At 30.3% G+C, this 19,741-nt stretch overlaps 2 protein-coding genes across 2 annotated transcripts in view; both read left to right on the forward strand.

Moving 5' to 3' along the window:
• Positions 1 to 19,741, forward strand: part of LOC129919157 (1-phosphatidylinositol 4,5-bisphosphate phosphodiesterase) — a 360,368-nt gene that overhangs the window by 26,804 nt on the left and 313,823 nt on the right. The gene's annotated exons all lie outside the window — the stretch shown is intronic.
• LOC129917675 (uncharacterized) lies at positions 752 to 9,814 on the forward strand. Its single transcript, XM_055997719.1, has one exon. It carries the CDS (start codon positions 1,731 to 1,733, stop codon positions 2,631 to 2,633), a length of 903 nt encoding a protein of 300 aa, XP_055853694.1. The 5' UTR covers positions 752 to 1,730; the 3' UTR covers positions 2,634 to 9,814.

Here is a 19,741-nt window from a genome sequence, read left to right on the forward strand (position 1 = left end):
TCTATCTAGACCACCAGTAGACAGCAATGTTAACACATTGACTATTACTCAACACAGTGATGAGAGTTCTAGTCAGAACCTCATTCAATTCGCAGATGAACCTGTAAATGTCTTAAAAAATCAGATCATCCTATCAGAAGGTACTCAAGCTTCTTACAAATTTGAAATTATATTTCCAACATACCACCGACACACAATAATAGAACCAGAATTTTCTAACGAAAAAATAATTGAAATCCTAAAACGCTACCTTAATCCATCTGTCATCAATGGCTTACAGACAAGTGAAAGAATCTTAGGCCAAATTCAAGAAATTTATCCTATTCATTTCAAACAATATAGAACTAGATTTGCTAGAAAAATTGTCACAGACTTAGTAGATGAAGAACAACAAGAATCTGAAATAATCAAAGAACATAACCGTGCACATAGAAATAGTAAAGAAAATAAATTACAGATCTTGAGCAAATTTTATTTTCCTCAAATGCGTCGTAAAGTCGAAAAGATAACAAAAAACTGTATAACATGCAAAGAACATAAATACGACAGACACCCTTCCAAACCCATGATCCAAGCAACCCCCATACCTACATACCCTGGACAAATATTACACATAGATATCTATTTTACAAACAAACGAGTTATCCTGACAGCTATTGATAAGTTTTCAAAATATGCTTTAGTAAGAATCCTAAAATCAAGATCCGCTGAGGACATAAAACAACCTCTAAGAGAATTAATACTATCCACAAAGTATTGTCGTAGATAACGAAAAATCCATAAACAAAAAATACCAAGACTGGAAACTCGGCGGTCAACTGACGTTTGCCTACAAGCTACGCGGTGTGGTGAATGTCGTGAACCTATCGTTGTGTTCGTGTCCGATGTGTGGTGAATGTCGTGAATCTATAAATGTGTGCGTGTTAACGTCATTTATCAACGTGGTGGCTTTCACATATATTCACAGACAGCACTGTCCACAAAAGGGTTTTGGGGGGAAAGACGTACGAAATTTTCCAGTCTTGGTATTTTTTGTTTATGGAAAAATCCTTAAACTCGAATTCGGTTCTTTTCATGGTAGAAAACTTTTTCAATATAAATGTTTTTAAAACACCTCCATATACGAGTACAGAAAACGGACAAATAGAACGTTTCCACTCTACACTTTCCGAAGTAATTCGATGCTTGAAATCTCAAAACCCACACTTTACATTTTCAGAACTTCTTGACAAATCAATATTTGAATATAATAATTCCACTCGACTACAGGCAAAAAACCCATTGACATATTTTTCGCAAGAGATCTAGCAAATAATCCGGAACAACTTGAAAAAGAAAGAGAAAGAACGACACAGAAAATTAAAGAAAAACAAGACTCCGACTTAGAATACCATAACAAAAAGAAAACCGTTGTTAGAGACTTTTTCATTGGAGAAATTATTTACGTAAAAGTCAACAAGAGATTAGGAAATAAACTATCTCCCAAGTATAGAAAAGAAATAGTAAAAGAAAATAAGAACTCAACTGTCGTTACAAAATCAGGAAAAACCATACACAAAAGTTTAATTAAAAATTAATTTCCTCTCCTTCCCTTTAAGTTTTTGGTATACCTCTGTACCACAAATGCCAGCGTCAAAATCCTTGACTATACGAACTCCCAACTCATAGCCATCAACTCGGGAAATGTGAAAGTTCAAACAGGGAACTTCAAACTGATACATGTCATAGACATGGATCTTTATAGAAGAAGCCTGAGTGCTATCCAGAAAAAAATACAAGAATTTTCCAACGTTCCAAATTCTAACATTCCTATGTTCCCATTCTTATCCTACGAAATACAACAAATACAAACTCACCTCAACCGCCTTTCCCCTAATCCTCGATACAAGCGATCTATAGAACTAATTGGTTCAGCATGGAAATGGATCGCAGGAACCCCTGACAAACATGATTTCCAAATAATAAATGAAAAAATAAACAATGTACTTTCAAATAATAATCAACAAAGAATAATTAATAATTTACTTTTAGTTAAAATAAGCGAAATAAGTAACGCAACAAACGAAATAATAAGAAAATCAGACATAGATATTAAGCATGAACTATTCTTAAACTTGAAATTTAAATTAGATATGTTAAGAGAAGAAATTATTAATATTGAGTACGCCATGCAATGGGCAAAAACTGGTGTAATAAACACCTATATTTTATCTAATTCTGAAATACAATCAATCGAACAAATTATAAATGAAGAAAATATGCCTTACAACAATGTAATAGAAGCAGTTGAATTTGCCGATGTAAAAATAGTCTCAAATAATACATTATTGTTATACATTTTAAGCCTACATATTACTAGCCCAGAAACATGTAACAAATTATTAATTAAACCAGTTAAAAGGCAAAGAAACATAATAAAATTAAATTATAAAGAAATATTACAATGTAAAAAAATTATGTACAGCATAACAAATCAATGTAAAACTTATGATAAACTTTCAATTTGTAAACAGAATTCTATTATAGATATAAGTGAAGATAATTGTATAAGCCATTTACTATCAAGCGAAAAACCTTCATGCAACTACGTAAACAATCAACACGTCCCACTGTGGGCTAGAACGCTATTTTAGCTGGAATTAATTAAAAATGGCAACTTCTTCCAAAATTGATAATTTTGGTCTCATTCGATAGATAAATGGACTAGTTATAATTTCTCATTCAAAGTTGAGGTCAAAACATTCATTGGGTACCTAAAAAACACAGTCGAAAGCAATTTTTCGAAAATAAAAACAAAAAAGGCCACTTTTTCCTAGCTAGCTAGCCTATATGGCTTTATGTTTTATATAAAACTATGTTCTACAAGAGCAAACTTTTTTCGCTGTAACTCCGAAATTATAGGGAGCAAAATATTCAGAAAAACCACTTACAATGAAAAGAAAACGAGTTGAATGTTTTCAAATAACGATTTTTTTATTTGCATTAACATTTTATATTCCATAATAAGTAAAAACAACTTTTGTTCGCTTCAATGATACCATTTTCGAATTTGATGCGTTCAAACTTCAAAGAACCCATTTTTTGTTTTTTAGACCAATTTTATATGTGTTGAAAATTTGAAAACCTCATTTTACATAATAACTCGCTTATTGTTGGTGTTGTTCTTACCATTAGAATCGGTTGTGCCATAAAATTATCATTATTATATCATTCGACACCATTTTAATGCCTTTAATTGCAATTTTAGACGATTTCGAGAATTTCTATAATTAATTCCAGCTAAAATAGCGTTCTAGCCCACAGTGCGTCCCTTCCATAGAAGAAATCACACCCGAAATCATCTTACTTAATCAGTTCGATAGCACTATTGAACTTACATAATTCATTTTAGTAACGCAACCATCCGAGTTGGACGGTATAAGTTCTCAGCATCTGAAAAGACGGATCATAACCCCCTGCCCGCATTACTCCAACCATCTGCCAATAAGCCACATATCGAAGAACTTTTATCACTAGAAATGATAAGAGAAATAGAAGCAAACAACACCCTATACATCAAGAAATTAGAGATAGCAAGCCAAAGAAAAACCATCTTCATGTTGTTATTATCAACGTTAGCAACCTTAGCAACGATGTTCGCCTTTTTCAAAATAATACGATCAACAGCAACATCATGTAAGATCTGGAAAAGAGAAGATCCACAATATGAAATCATATCAGTACCAAAACCAGCTGAAAGAACGAAAACAATAGTAATTGGAATTGAAGACATTGCAAACCACCTAAGGTCATCGAACGAGGACGTTCGAATTTAAGGGTGGAGGAGTTAACTCCACATTTGTTGAAATATTTTTGTTGGTCAAGCATTACCTCTATATGGGTTCGAGGTCACCGGATATCAAATGCATTGCACAAGCCACGAGTGCAATGACCAACAGCAACATACTTCTGCCATACGTTGCAGTCTGGACTGTGTGAAGTAAAAACAACAAAGTCAGCAAAATACAAAGTGAAGGAAGGTTTCGCTTAGGAATTATCCATTAAGTTAGTTTAGTTAGAAATTGTAACTCGTAGACGTAAGAAATATTATGAGAAAATAAAATAAAAATAATTTTTTTTAGTAAAATAGTTTAAAATAGTTTAATTTATATATTTATTACGTTATACATTCTTTCCGGTGGCGGCGGCGGAACTGGGTTGAAATGGAGCTACTAGTAGATCCCTTTGACATTTCTTGTCAAAAGTAAATTTTTGCTTCAACGCACAATGCGTTGACCAGTGGACAAAAATAAAAAAAATCAAGTTTTTAATATAAAGAAAAATCGGTGCTCATCAGTCTCCCGGCTTGAGCCCAAAATCTGTCCCCACTCATTTGGTGTTCGGCAAAAATCCTTTGGGTGTGCAGTGCATAGGGTTTATGATGCTAATTTAATGTTATTTTTTCTGAGTTTTTATTATTTGTTGGTTAATTGAATATGATATAATAATCAATTTGGAGTTTTTGTATGTTCTTATTAAAAAACTAATAAAAAGTTAGGTATTATTTATTCATTACAACGAAACTAATACCTACTGCTGTTCAAAAGCAGGGGCGTATACAGGTTTGCTTCTTGGGGGGGTCATGCCAATTTTTTTTTTTTTTTTTTTTTCAAAAGTTTTGATAGCAGGCATAAACCTGAAAATGGGCTTTTTGAATTATTAAACATTAAAATTTGTGCGTCTTGCATTTCGAATCGAAAAGTTCCGAATGTAGTTCTAAAAATAACCAAACAAAAACGGTATGAGATTCATTTAAGTTTAGCGTTAAGCCTTAAAGCCTAGAACGCTGCTGATGTGAAACGAAATTTTTCGTCGGTCTCCACGAGGACAACGAATTGCTTGCGAAATCTGGACCGAAAAATACTCAAAAATTGCAAAACATAAGTGAAAAAAAGCAAACACGCATCGCAGAAAGACATGCAATGACAAAATGAACAACAAAAACAAACACAAAAAATCAAAATGTCATTTTTCCACACACAATGAATGTCCCCGGCAATTGTTTGTGTGCGAAAAAGAAGTTTAGACTTTCAATTTCGTTGTGCCGAACAGCGTACTACAGAACGAAAAGTTGAACGAAATTTTTGGTTTACCATTTCGTTGTTTCATTTTTGTATGGGAATTTTCGTTTCTTATCAGCAGCGTACTAGGCTTTAACTTTGACCAATTGAGGCTATCCTCTCCTAAAAATAAAATGTACTGTACGAGTACTTCGATTGAATAATTTGCCTTAAAACAACTGTTCATTGTTTTCCGCTAGCCCAGAAAGTTAAAATAAAAATCGTTTTTACTTAATAACAGTTTTAACTTTTGAATTAAAAGTCTTCCTAACCTCAGGCAAACGAATCGCAAAGTTTTGTAAAAAAAATTGCATTTGAAAATATAATTTTTTTTAAATTTTGTTTTAAAATTGAATGGGAATTTAAAATACCTCTATTAAAATAGTAAAGACAAAAAAAATTATTTTGGCGATATTTTCGAATTCGTCCGTTTTCAGGTATTAATCAGCGATTTACAATATAAAAAACATTCAGTTGTATTTATTAGATTAAGCCCTGCTTTTTCAATCGTCAGATAGACTATCAGAAGAATAAATGTCACTATAAAAAAAAACTTTTATTCCTAGGAATAAGCTCTAACTAAGGTTTATCTAACTATTCAAAAAATTAGCCCTAAGTGATATTTAATAATAATATTTAAATTGCCTTAGATAATGTTGCTTACATTGCTTCTATAATTGGCTGGCCATTGATGATTAACAAATCAATAGTTGTTTCAAAAAATGCAACAGATCTAGCAAATTTAGTATTTACAAAATACTGCTATATTCTGTAAGCAAACAAAATTCACCAAATTTTATCAGACGAATGTATTGAACTGGAACATCCACATCCCCAAAATATGGTAAAATAGTTTGTTTGAATACCAAAAACTTTTTTTACTTTTAATTTTCGTTCATGTTCTAAAATTTCAACATTTTGAAAATAACACCGGCACACAAAATAAAAAAAGTGTCATGTACCAGGAACCAGACCTATCTTTCTATATATTTTTTTGGGGCACGCTGAATCCGAATTTCAAGTCCGTTTGACCCTGTCACCCTCCAGTTTTGAGTAAAATGCAAAAAACTCAAAAAAAGGAAGTTTTTTGCCTTTTTTGGGGTCTTTTTTACATTTTTCTCAAAACTGGAGGGTGACCGGGCAAAACGGACTTGAAATTCGGATTCAGCAGGTCCAAAAACATATAGAAAGATGGGTCTTGTTCCTGGTACATACAACTTTTTTTTTTGGTGTGCTTTCACTGTCGCGAAATGTCGCTTACATCCCCGGCACACAAAAAAAAGTTCCATGTACCAGGAACCAGACATATCTTTCTACATGTTTTTGGACCCGCTGAATTCGAATTTCAAGTCCGTTTTGCCCGAACAACCTTCAGTTTTGAGAAAAATGAAAAAAACTCCAAAAAAGTCATAAAAATCCAAACAAAATGCAGTCACAGCTCAAAACTGGAGGGTGACCGGGCCAAACGGACTTGAAATTCGGATTCAGCGTGCCCAAAAACATATAGAAACATAGGTCTGGTTCCTGGTACATGACACTTTTTTTATTTTGTGTGCCGGTGTAATCTTACTCAAGAGATTTCAGTATCACATACAAAATTCTTTTTTAAGTTCTGAGTTCTTGGGGGGGGTCATGACCCCGTGACCCCCCCCCTTGTATACGCCGTTGTTCAAAAGTGCCCCTTCCATGTTCAAAACTGCCCCATACATGGGGCACTTTTGAACATAAGAGCCTATATTTTTAAAACATCAAAATTCAATATAAATAATTTGTTTAACTAACCAAATGTTCTTTGAAATCGAAGTTCAATGTAACTGTTCAATGTTAGTAAACTTTACAGATCAAGAAAACGAACATATTTCGTTCAAGCAGTGGCGAAAGCAAAAAGTGTTCAAATGTGCCCCACTCTCCTCTATGTATCATTATAATTTTTATTTTAATTTTGTAGGAATGGAGAACTATCAAAAAAAAAAAAAAAAAATACTGTCTTAGGGTTGAATTTAAAACATCTGCAAATTTTTTAAGACATTTTGCTTGCAGCTCTTAATCGATATTATTTAAACATTTATAATTTGTTTTGTGAAATTTATCATTTCCGATGGTTTTTTATTTAAAGGATAACAAATCTTTAATATTCTGATTTTTGTCCACGTCCCCCATACACTCGACTGTGCAAACGCCGCCGCAAAAGAAGTATAACTTCTTTTCGCCTAATTTGACTGTATTTCTTATATGTAGAAATTATATGAGAATAATGGGGATGAAGGATTTAATTTTCATATCAAAAAGCTAAATAAAGTATTTTATTCGCTCTGTTATCGCTAGTCTGATAGAAAAGTATTTTTTCTAAAAGGTCATTGAAACATTATTTCCATAATTAAGGTAATATTTTTCGTAATACAAAGTCTTTTCTAAGAACTACAATTTGATTTTAACTGGCCACCTTTTTGTGTTGAAGATCTACTATTTTACCTGTACTATAAGCCTTTTTCGTAATAAAAAGTCTTTTCTAAGAACTAGAATTTGATTTTAACTGGCAACCTTTTTGTATTGAAGATTTTAATACCTATGGGTGAATATTGTATTGTACCATTATTGTCGGTACCAAAATGATAGAAAATATTGTTAGAAACCCATTGTACCTACTTACTTTAATTTTTGATGTACGACATACTGGATCTTAGGTATTCGCAGAAACTCGAAAAATCTTAAAAAATGCATCATATTTGTGCAAAACTCCACTAATAAGAATGGTCAAGCGGTGCAAATTTTTGGTTAAGATTTGTATGGTAAGGCCCCTATTCCAACGCTTTGACTGGACAATGGAGTATTTGTAATATCAAATCCTTGTGATTGTATGCTAGTTAACGCCCTTAAGTTTATAATAAGTATGTATAATGTAGATATGCTAAGCTACAAATACAAAGTGTCCCACAGTCACCACCCCAAATGAAAACCATGGATTCCTGAGGCAATTTTAAGTCGAAAAACTTAATAATTTTATTTCCCGTTTTCCAGTTTTATCGGTTTTTCTTTTAACTGACTTTATCTTTGCCAAACTACGTCTGATTTGTTAGATTTTTTATAATCAATCAAGAATTTATTACAGTTTTAGTTTGTTGCAAGACTTTTTTTTCAACGGACAACCGTTTCCGAGCAATTTTGCATCAAACCCATTTTTTCACTTTGACATCATTTTTTACAAAAACAAAAGAGGTTGTCTGTAAAGCCGGTTTACGGACGATGATTTTACGTGATAACGTCGTCGGAAAACAGGTTGTGTGCTTTTGTTTAAAATGAAGCGTTTACTTTTGACGTGAAACGTCTTATAAATCGATGAACCATGGCACCCAACAAAAAAAGTGACGCCATTTTCTAACGTTACACTCTCGCACTTTCGCAGTGCAGCAAAAAATTTCAATTCAAAATTAAAAATAAACTATTAGAGATACAAAAATCTTCTATAGCTTATTTGAAAGATAATAACCTAAAGCTAAAAGGTCCGTCAAGCTGGGTACGCCACAACCGAAAATCCAAAATCTGAGTAGGTATGCAGGAATTTGTTGCTAATTTGTTACCCCAATCTCGAATTTGTTGCTCCTGCCCTTACCCCTTAAATCTATGGCGTACAAATTCCTGCATGCTTACATTTTTGAAATTTTGAATTTTAATTTGTGGCGTACGCAGCTTGACGTCAAGCTGGGTACGCCACAACGCAAATTTGAAAATCTAAGTATGCAGGAATTTGGAGCTATTTTGTTGCTAATTTGTTACCCTAATCTCGAATTTGTTGCTCTACGATTTGACCTTTAAATTGGCTGAAACAGATGCATGATTTTGAAACTTAATGATACAAAGTTAACAATGCATAGATTTAATACTCTTTGCAGATTAATGCTCAAATCTTGAATTTGATGTAAAAACTACCTTAAAATACTGTTAAAAACTTCCAAAAACAGAATAAAACGCACTTAAACCAACTAGCTGCAGATAATTAAATGCTTTTTAAAGGCTACGTCATTTCCAATATAGATATACATACATACCTACTCTTACTCTTTCATATTTAAAAACCTTTAAAGCATGGACCTACCTTCAACCTACTTCACTCCCTTCAATAAAACGCAAAGTAAATTTCAACACTCCAACTTGATTTTTATGGATGCTCCTCAATTCTTAGTTTAATAAGTGTTAGGTACTGCTACCCATTTAATTCCTATATTGCCAACAGCTTTTTTGTTCTATTTTTCCCAGAAGTTAGATTCCTCAATTTAAAAAAAAATTGAGTTTAACGTATTTTTGCATCTTCCTATTTTAAACATATTTACTATATAGGTAACTTCTTCAATATCCTAGAAAAACCCTTAGACATATTTTGAAAATACCCCCAATTTTTTTCCCTCGCCTCATTTAAACTTTAAATTTATCTCTATAGGTCTAGTTTTGGAGAGAAGCATTTCATTTACTACCACACTAACGACCTCAACTCAATTTATGTACCTACTATTCATCCAATCAGATTATTGCGATTTGCGACTTATTTTTATATTATAAAAACAAACCAAATACCTACATAAAAATGTATACCTACATAACATTATACTAAATAAAAAAAATCACACATTGATTTTCTATTTTCATAGAAATAATCGAGTGTGTATGCGTTGACTTTAAATTTGACTCCGCCCCCAACGGTGTGCTTTGATGAAAATAATACATATCGCTGGCTGAGAATTATAGGGTTGTATGTCAACTCACCTTAGTTTTGAGAAAATCGATCTCAAAGCTTTTTAAGGCTGGTTTTTGGATAAAATAGTTACATAGCAGTAAAGTATTGATGCAATCTTATAAAGGACCATAAAAAAATCATAAAACCATGAAAAAAACATTAATTTCACCACAAAAAAGGATTCTATGAGCATTTTTAAAAAATGACATAGAACCTTTTTATGAAAAAATTTGTAAAAAAATTTGAAAAAGGTTCTATGTTCAACATAGAACCTTATAGTTATAAAGAGCTTACATGAAATAAATGCATTTTATATGAAAAAAGTGACTTCATCGTGAAATAGGCTTTGATTTAATTTAATTTTATTCAAGTTTTGCACAAAACAGTCAAAATCTATTTTAAATAACAGAACAAAATACCACAAATCACGTTGTTGCATTTATAGAAAACAACAATTCCTACTTTTGTTGAATTAGTCACACAGAAAAAAGACATGCTAAAAACATTTAGAATTTGTATTAAATCAATCAGATTTTTGCATGCTTTTTTGCCAGAAAGATAGTCGTCTTAAAACAATCATCTACGGTACAAAATTTGTGCCAAAAAAAATTTAAAGTTTGTTTAATCTTTTTATTTTAATAAGTACATAAAATTAATGAAAAATCATTTCAACCTTAGCAGATATCTACACTTAAATTTTCTTAAGAAGAAAATTTTTATTAAAATGAAGTTCACTTTGATTTTAAAAATGTTTAAACAAATTTTACTTATTTTGTTTTAAAAATCTTATTAATTTAAGAGGATTGGATTTTAGAGGAGTATCATCTTGATTCTAAGTTGCTTATTTGTCTCCATGTATAACGTAAGTAAATTAGCTTCAAGTTAAAAAAAAAAAGTTTTATTCGATGAAAATATTAATAGAAATAAACTCATATAATTGTAAAGATAAATAACGGTTAAAAGTAAAATCTTGACCTTTGAAAAAAAAAAAAAAATACTCAATTTTCCAAATACCACTAAAAATTAGTTAATTTTTTGTTTTTTGGGTACTAAGGTGACTTCTTTTATTTAAAGTTAATTAATCTAAGTGTTTCTTTAACTTTTGGTTTATTAATACGAACTATGAAATTCCCAACCTCGATTATGAAAAAAAAAGTTTTCAAAAAATCTCTTCCAATTCTTGGCACACAAAAAGCATTATTTTAATTTAATTATGATGTAAGAATATCTAAGTTATGAATTATTGCAAAAGTTAAGGTTGGAGTGTACAAATTTTTTGGTTTAAAGAGTACAGAATGAGATACAAAAATTCTTTGCTGCTAAGCAAAAGCCCGTCCGCTAACTTGATAGTCGATAGTTGATAGTCAAAAACGACGAATTATGGAGCAAAATCGTCGTTTTTGACTGTCATTTATTGACTATCAAGTTAGCCGACTCCATCCCTGTTGTTCACTACCAGCAAAAACATCAAAAGATCTTTTATTTTTACTTTAGTTAGAAAAAAGATCATTTCCATAAGATTTCATTTTGAAAAATTTGCGTGAAAAAGTTCTATGTAACTTAAATCAATGTATTTTTTTGTTTGAAAAAATCAGTAAAAAGGTTCTATGTTGCAATTTGAATAACATAGAACCTTATTATATTAATACATGTATGTGAAATCATGAAAGTTGTATGTCTTTTTTACCTGTGCCGTCGCCATTAATTTTTTTCTATTTTTTTTTTAAATTATATCTAAAAGCCGTTGAAATTACGAAAATTTTGGTGTATAAAACTCATTTTTTGTATTTTGTATGAAATACACCCTTATAATTCTCAGCCAGCGATATACTAGCCGTGTTTTATTGGTACTCAGTATTTTACTGAGTAAACATTTAATGTTGAAAACAACACCAATTGATTACTTTTATTTATTTATTAATAGTCCTTATTGTTGATGCGTCAAAAATGCATAAGTTTAGAAAAAAATGTTCTCTATAAACCAACAAATAAAAAACTTTTGTTTATCCTTAGCAATCTTTTGTTGTTGTTTCCCGTGTAAAATTGTACTGAGCTAAGTACTGAGTTACCAATAAAACACGTACTCAGTGTTTTACTGAGTAAACATTTAATGTTGAAAACAACACCAATTGATTACTTTTATTTATTTATTAATAGTCCTTATTGTTGATGCGTCAAAAATGCATAAGCTTAGAAAAAAATGTTCTCTATAAACCAACAAATAAAAAACTTTTGGGTATTATTAGCAATCTTTTGTTGTTGTTTCCCGTGTAAAATTGTACTGAGCTAAGTACTGAGTTACCAATAAAACACGGCTTCTATTACAATTAGTTAGTATCTATATCTACGCCTTGAAATGTTTTTCTTTAGTCGGCTTCAGACCTCTAGTAAGGTAAGTACCATGTACGTTCTTTAGAGGCAAAAATGTTATGAAATAGGAACCTACATTTATAATGTTATAAACACACATATGTAGGTAGTTTCGTAGGGTTTTCAGTTGAACTGAATTTAAAATTTTTAATTCTGGAAATATGTATATGTGCAAGTCTTTTTTTGTTTTGGGTCTGCTATTGATGTGATGAACAACGCTGCATATTTTTAGGGAAAAACTTTAAATTCTAATAAACTGAAGACCCGCTTATTGTAGGTATTCTAAATAAAATTAAAACTCTTAGGAAGGTAATTACGGTATTTAAGTGAAGGTTAAAACGTCTATTTTTTTAACATAAAGTTTTTGTTTTACATTATGTAAAGAAATGAAGAAATATTTTTGTTTTTATGTTAAAATGTGCAGAAGCAATTATTATTGCTTTTTGTTTAAGATACATAGATTTTTTCCGACTTCGGATTCGAGATCAGCACATTAAAAACCATTAAATAAAAATATACTTTGATTTCTATAAAAAAAAAACTTTTTGACTGGCGAAATCGAACGGGCAGAAATAATCGAATGCCTTGTTCGAGTTCACTTGTCAAAAAGTTTTTTTTATAGAAATCAAAGTATATTTTTTTAATGTTTTTTTGTGTGCTGAGCTCGAATCCGAAGTCAAAAAAAAATCTATCACTTCACATTTTTGACATATTACCATGCCAAAACATCACAAACATAGTGTTTTGGACGTTCAAAATTCAATATCTCAAAAACTTTTCACGTAAGAGCTATTCTAATGCTAGATTCAAATTAAGAAGGTCAAATGCCATTAGAAAAGTATAATTTGGTTTCTATGGAAAATTATTTCTCGCCAATATTACTGTCATTTACGGAAAAATCATCTTAAAAATCGTTTTTTTGTTTTTTCAACTTTCTCAATATTTTCTAAAACAAAAGTGTAGTTTTTCCACATAATCTTAAAAAATAGTTTTTATTCACGTCCCTTATCTTGGCGGACACTTTGTGGCGGAATAAAACCAAATTAGTCTCATTAATTGTAGCTAATTAAATGCTAATTTGTTGCGCAAACCAAAAATTTGTAGCTCGTTTAGTTTTTGAGTTATTGAATTTTCCGCTAAAATAAGACTGAAGTTAGCGGACAAAATCTGAAATAATTAAAATAAATGAGTTAAGTTGGCCTCCGAATTTGTAGCTTTTTAAATGCTTTTCAATTCCATAAACTTGGATTTTGTAGCCTTAACAGTTTTTTTGATATTAAAAATTCCGCTAAAATAAGACTGAAGTTAGCGGACGAAAGTAGGAAATTTAATATTTTTTTGATGCCCAAAATTGTAGCTAATTAAATGCTAATTTGTTGCGCAAAAATTAATTTTGTAGCTCCACCCAGTCATTTTTTATTTAAACTTAAAGATTCAGAAGTGCACTTCCGGTTTGACGAGGCCAGTGGAGACTTTTTGAAAAAATCACTTTTTTAAATTTTTTTCTTTTGCCATTAATTGTAGCTTTTGAATACATTATTTTTGATACAAACCACAATTTTGTAGCTCAAACCGTTTTTGAAATATTCAAGATTTTGTTTTAAAAATACACCTCAAAAGTACCCTTTTAAAATCCAAAAAAATGCCAAATTCCAAAATTTTTTTTTCCAGAAATTTGAAGTAACCTAGACTAAGACGAAATCCAAAAACCTCGATTTTGTAGCTCGATTAGTTTTTTTGTTATTCAATATTCCGCTAAAATAAGACTCAATTTCATATGTAACGGTCAAAATTTTCAAAAAAGTTGAATTTTCAAATTTTTTTCTTTTCTAGAAATTGTAGCTTTGCAAAACAAAATTTGTTGCGCAAAAATTAATTTTGTAGCTCCATCCAGTCATTTTCAATTCAAATTTGAAGTTTAAAAAGTGCACTTCCTGTTCGCTGTACCAATGCACGAAATTTAAAAAAAGACTTTTTTAAATTTTTTCTTTTGCCATTAATTGTAGCTTTTGAATACATTATTTTTGATACAAACCACAATTTTGTAGCTCAAACCGTTTTTGAAATATTCAAGATTTTGTTTTAAAAATACACCTCAAAAGTACCCTTTCAAAATCCAAAAAAATGCCAAATTCCAAAATTTTTTTTTCCAGAAATTTGAAGTAACCTAGACTAAGAAAGACTGGAAAAAAAAATTTTGGAATTTGGCATTTTTTTGGATTTTGAAAGGGTACTTTTGAGGTGTATTTTTAAAACAAAATCTTGAATATTTCAAAAACGGTTTGAGCTACAAAATTGTGGTTTGTATCAAAAATAATGTATTCAAAAGCTACAATTAATGGCAAAAGAAAAAAATTTAAAAAAGTGATTTTTTCAAAAAGTCTCCACTGGCCTCGTCAAACCGGAAGTGCACTTCTGAATCTTTAAGTTTAAATAAAAAATGACTGGGTGGAGCTACAAAATTAATTTTTGCGCAACAAATTAGCATTTAATTAGCTACAATTTTGGGCATCAAAAAAATATTAAATTTCCTACTTTCGTCCGCTAACTTCAGTCTTATTTTAGCGGAATTTTTAATATCAAAAAAACTGTTAAGGCTACAAAATACAAGTTTATGGAATTGAAAAGCATTTAAAAAGCTACAAATTCGGAGGCCAACTTAACTCATTTATTTTAATTATTTCAGATTTTGTCCGCTAACTTCAGTCTTATTTTAGCGGAAAATTCAATAACTCAAAAACTAAACGAGCTACAAATTTTTGGTTTGCGCAACAAATTAGCATTTAATTAGCTACAATTAATGAGACTAATTTGGTTTTATTCCGCCACAAAGTGTCCGCCAAGATAAGGGACGTTTTTTATTCTAAATAATTGCATTCCAAGCTTTTCAAAAATGAAAAATTTTTTCGGTAACTTTTTTGATTGAAAAATAGGCTATTTTTTCAAATTAAATTCGTTAAAAATCCAAAAATTTACTTTTTGCTCAAAAAACATATTAAATAGATAGAAAACATAACAAACTAGTTTTGCTAAAATCCAATCATTTTTGTAAAAGATAAAAATAAAAAAATCCTATTTTTGCATTTTTTTCAATATTTATTTATATTATATTATATAAAAAAATGGCCTGAGTAAAAGTTGTAGATATTTATACTATCTACAACTTTTGCATTTAACTTTGTTCGATAGAAGGTCTACTTTTGACAGAAATCGTAAGAAACCACGATTTTTGACACCCACCGCACTTTATCGCCCACACACCCCCTTTCCCACAATTTGTTTGTGGGCAAATTACACGGTGTAACACTCAAAATATACGCGGGCGGAGACCTATCAGGTTTTGTAGAGCTAGTCGCACTGATTACGAAACGGTATTTGAAAATCCCATAACACCCCCAAAATCTAGAGTTACGGGCAAAAAACGGGTTTTTGGACCTTCACCCATTGAAAAAATTCTAGCTTCGACAATATTTTACCCATTTTCGATTTTTTTACAGTTTCTGACAGAAGATTAATATACCTTTTCAACAATGTATAAAACATGTAACTCGTTTAAACCACTTAGAATTTATAAGCTGTCAAAGTTCAAAAATTCCATTTTTTTCGTCATTTGCCCAACTTCGACATCAATTTAAAGTATATGTTTTCGAAACAACATGCTATTTAAAAAATATATTTTAAAACTATATCTATTTCTCAATCAATCGAGGTATTTTTTTATGAAAATCACTTCAAAATTGGCTTAGAAAAAAAATGTTTCGATTTCAAACCAGATACAGAAATTCGAACTTTTAGGTATAGAACAAAAATGTTGTTTCGGCACGTAGTAGGATAACTTGGGAGCCAGGATTTGATTACGGGTTTTTGTAGAGGAGCTCAATACAAAAAATTTTTTCTTTGGGAGGGGGGTCTATCTCCCCCCGTTTAGGTGGGAGGGGCATTTTTCTATAAAAAAATTATCAAAATAAAAAAAAATTATTAAAAAACAACGGCAACACTAACAGTAATAAATGATACCATTGAAAAAATTGTACATTTGATTCTAATTTTTAAATCAATATAATATAACCAATAGTTTTTGAAATAATAGATTTCAAAGTTAAAAATAGGCGAAAAAAAAATTTTTAAAACTCATTTTATACTATTTTTGTCCAGACTGTGAATTTTAGTAAAAAAATTTCTCACACAGAAAACTGCCTCAATTGATTCCTTATCGAACAGTGAAAACTATATGTTTCTATGTCTTCTAGTTTATGAGAAAATTGAAAAATAAAAACAAAAAATATTTTGAAAAAAGAAAAATCTGATAAAATAATTTTTCAATTTTTTTAAAAATTAAAAGGCATAGAAACATATAGTTTTCACTGTTCGATAAGAAATCAATTGAGGCAGTTTTCTGTGTGAGTAATTTTTTTACTAAAGTTCACAGTCTGGACAAAAATAGTATAAAATGAGTTTAAAAAAATTTTTTTTCTCCTATTTTTAACTTTGAACTCGATTATTTCAAAAACTATTGGTTATATTATATTGATTTAAAAATTAGAATCAAATGTACAATTTTTTCAATGGTATCATTTATTACTGTTAGTGTTGCCGTTGTTTTTTAATAATTTTTTTTTATTTTGATAATTTTTTTATAGAAAAATGCCCCTCCCACCTAAACGGGGGGAGACAGACCCCCCTCCCAAAGAAAAACATGTTTGTATTGAGCTCCTCTACAAAAACCCGTAATCAAATCCTGGTGCCCAAGTTATCCTACTACGTGCCGAAACAACATTTTTGTTCTATACCTAAAAGTTCGAATTTCTGTATCTGGGTTGAAATCGAAAAAAATTTTTTCTAAGCCAATTTTGAAGTGATTTTCATAAAAAATACCTCGATTGATTGAAAAACAGATATAGTTTTAGAATATATTTTTTAAATAGTATGTTGTTTTGAAAACATATACTTTAAATTGATGCCGAAGTTGGACAAATGACGAAAAAAATGGAATTTTTGAACTTTGACAGCTTATAAATTCTAAGTGGTTTAATCGAGTTACATGTTTTATACATTGTTGAAAAGGTATATTTATCTTCTGTCAGAAACTGTAAAAAAATCGAAAATGGGTAAAAAATTGTCGAAGCTAGAATTTTTTCAATGGGTGAAGGTCCAAAAAACCGTTTTTTGCCCGTAACTCCAGATTTTGGGGGTGTTAGGGGATTTTCAAATACCGTTTCGTTATCAGTGTGACTAGCTCTACAAAACCTGATAGGGCTCCGTCCGCGTATATTTTGAAACCTCATTTTTGTAACACCGTGTTATTTTTCCCCTTATATATACCATTTAACCTAAATTTTCCCACCACCCTCTCCCTCATGCTCCTAATAATTTTTTCAACTTTTGCCCTCTGAACACTGGTCTATTACCTTTATGGAGATCTTAGTCACACTATAAAATATTTCACACGGTTACTAGTCCAGGGCATTTATAATTTGACCCACCCACCTTCTTAATTTGAATCTAGCATTAGAATAGCTCTTACGTGAAAAGTTTTTGAGGTATTGAATTTTGAACGTCCAAAACACTATTTTTGTGATGTTTTGGCATGGTAATATGTCAAAAATGTGAAGTGATAGATTTTTTTTGACTTCGGATTCGAGCTCAGCACACAAAAAAACAGTAAAAAAATATACTTTGATTTCTATAAAAAAAACTTTTTGACTAGTGAACTCGAACAAGGCATTCGATTATTTCTGCCCGTTCGATTTCGCTCTTACGTGAAAAGTTTTTGAGATATTGAATTTTGAACGTCCAAAACACTATTTTTGTGATGTTTTGGCATGGTAATATGTCAAAAATGTGAAGTGATAGATTTGTTTTGACTTCGGATTCGAGCTCAGCACACAAAAAAACAGTAAAAAAATATACTTTGATTTCTATAAAAAAAAACTTTTTGACAAGTGAAATCGAACAAGGCATTCGATTATTTCTGCCCGTTCGATTTCGCCAGTCAAAAAGTTTTTTTTTTTATAGAAATCAAAGTATATTTTTATGTAATGGTTTTTAATGTGCTGATCTCGAATCCGAAGTCAGAAAAAATCTATGTATCTTAAACAAAAAGCAATAATAATTGCTTCTGCACATTTTAACATAAAAAAACAAAAATATTTCTTCATTTTTTACATAATGTAAAACAAAAACTTTATGTTAAAAAGATAGACGTTTCAACCTTCACTTAAATGCCGTAATTACCTTCCTAAGAGTTTTAATTTTATTTAGAATACCTACAATAAGCGGGTCTTCAGTTTATTAGAATTTAAAGTTTTTCCCTAAAAATATGCAGCGTTGTTAATCACATCAATAGCAGACCCAAAACATACATAAAAAAGACTTGCACATATACATATTTCCAGAATTAAAAATTTTAAATTCAGTTCAACTGAAAACCCTACGAAACTACCTACCTATGTGTGTTTATAACATTATAAATGTAGGTTCCTATTTCATAACATTTTTGCCTCTAAAGAACGTACATGGTACTTACCTCACTAGAGGTCTGAGGCCGACTAAAGAAAAAACATTTCAAGGCGTAGATATAGATACTAACTAATTGTAATAGGATATGTATTATTTTCATCAAAGCACACCGTTGGGGGCGGAGTCAAATTTAAAGTCAACGCATACACACTCGATTATTTCTATGAAAATAGAAAATCAATGTGTGATTTTTTTTATTTAGTATAATCAAAGATCATATAACTAGTAGTTATATGATCTTTGGTATAATGTAGGTAGCAATGCCAACTGAGGCATAATTATGTCTTTTAGGCATAATTTTATTAGCTGAGGCATTGAGGCAAATTTTTTGCATAATTTTTTTTCATTCCACTCTTGATTTAAAGTATAAAAGTTTCTTATAATTTTTTTAAATATTTTGATAAAAACACTAAAAATTAATACCTATAGTATATATTTTTAAAATAAAGGTTGTTCAAAATTTAATTTACAGAATTTGTTTTACCATTTAACTCTTGGGAGTGTTTAATTTTTCGAAAAATGTTGCTATAAAAAGGTGAAAAATTGGTTGCTAATTTCTTTATATTAGGAAAAGCAATGTCTTAGCTCAATTGAAAAATTCATTTGATTGCTTTAATAAGTTGCTGTTTCTTGACAAATAAATTGCCTTAAGGTATAAATTAATTAATTAAACCTTTCGTTTTGTGTATTTGCACATTTTGTATATAATTTTTTAAACATAAACTAAGAAATCTAAATTGAGGCATAATTTATTTGTAAAGGCATAATTTTTTTTCAAGTGAGGCATAATTTTGGCAACGCTGAATGTAGGTATACATTTTTATGTAGGTATTAGGTTTGTTTTTATAATATAAAAATAAGTCGCAAATCGCAATAATCTGATTGCATGAATAGTAGGTACATAAATTGAGTTGAGGTCTTAGGTCGTTAGTGTGGTAGTAAATGAAATGCATCTCTCCAAAACTAGAGCTATAGAGATAAATTTAAAGTTTAAATGAGGCGAGGGAAAAAAAATTGGGGGTAT

This window comes from Episyrphus balteatus, chromosome 4, assembly GCF_945859705.1.
Source record: "Episyrphus balteatus chromosome 4, idEpiBalt1.1, whole genome shotgun sequence".
Lineage (NCBI taxonomy): Eukaryota > Metazoa > Arthropoda > Insecta > Diptera > Syrphidae > Episyrphus > Episyrphus balteatus.

Excerpts from the sequence above, each read along its gene's own strand:
- LOC129917675 (XM_055997719.1), top strand. The coding sequence starts at position 1,731 with ATGGATCTTTATAGAAGAAGCCTGAGTGCTATCCAGAAAAAAATACAA.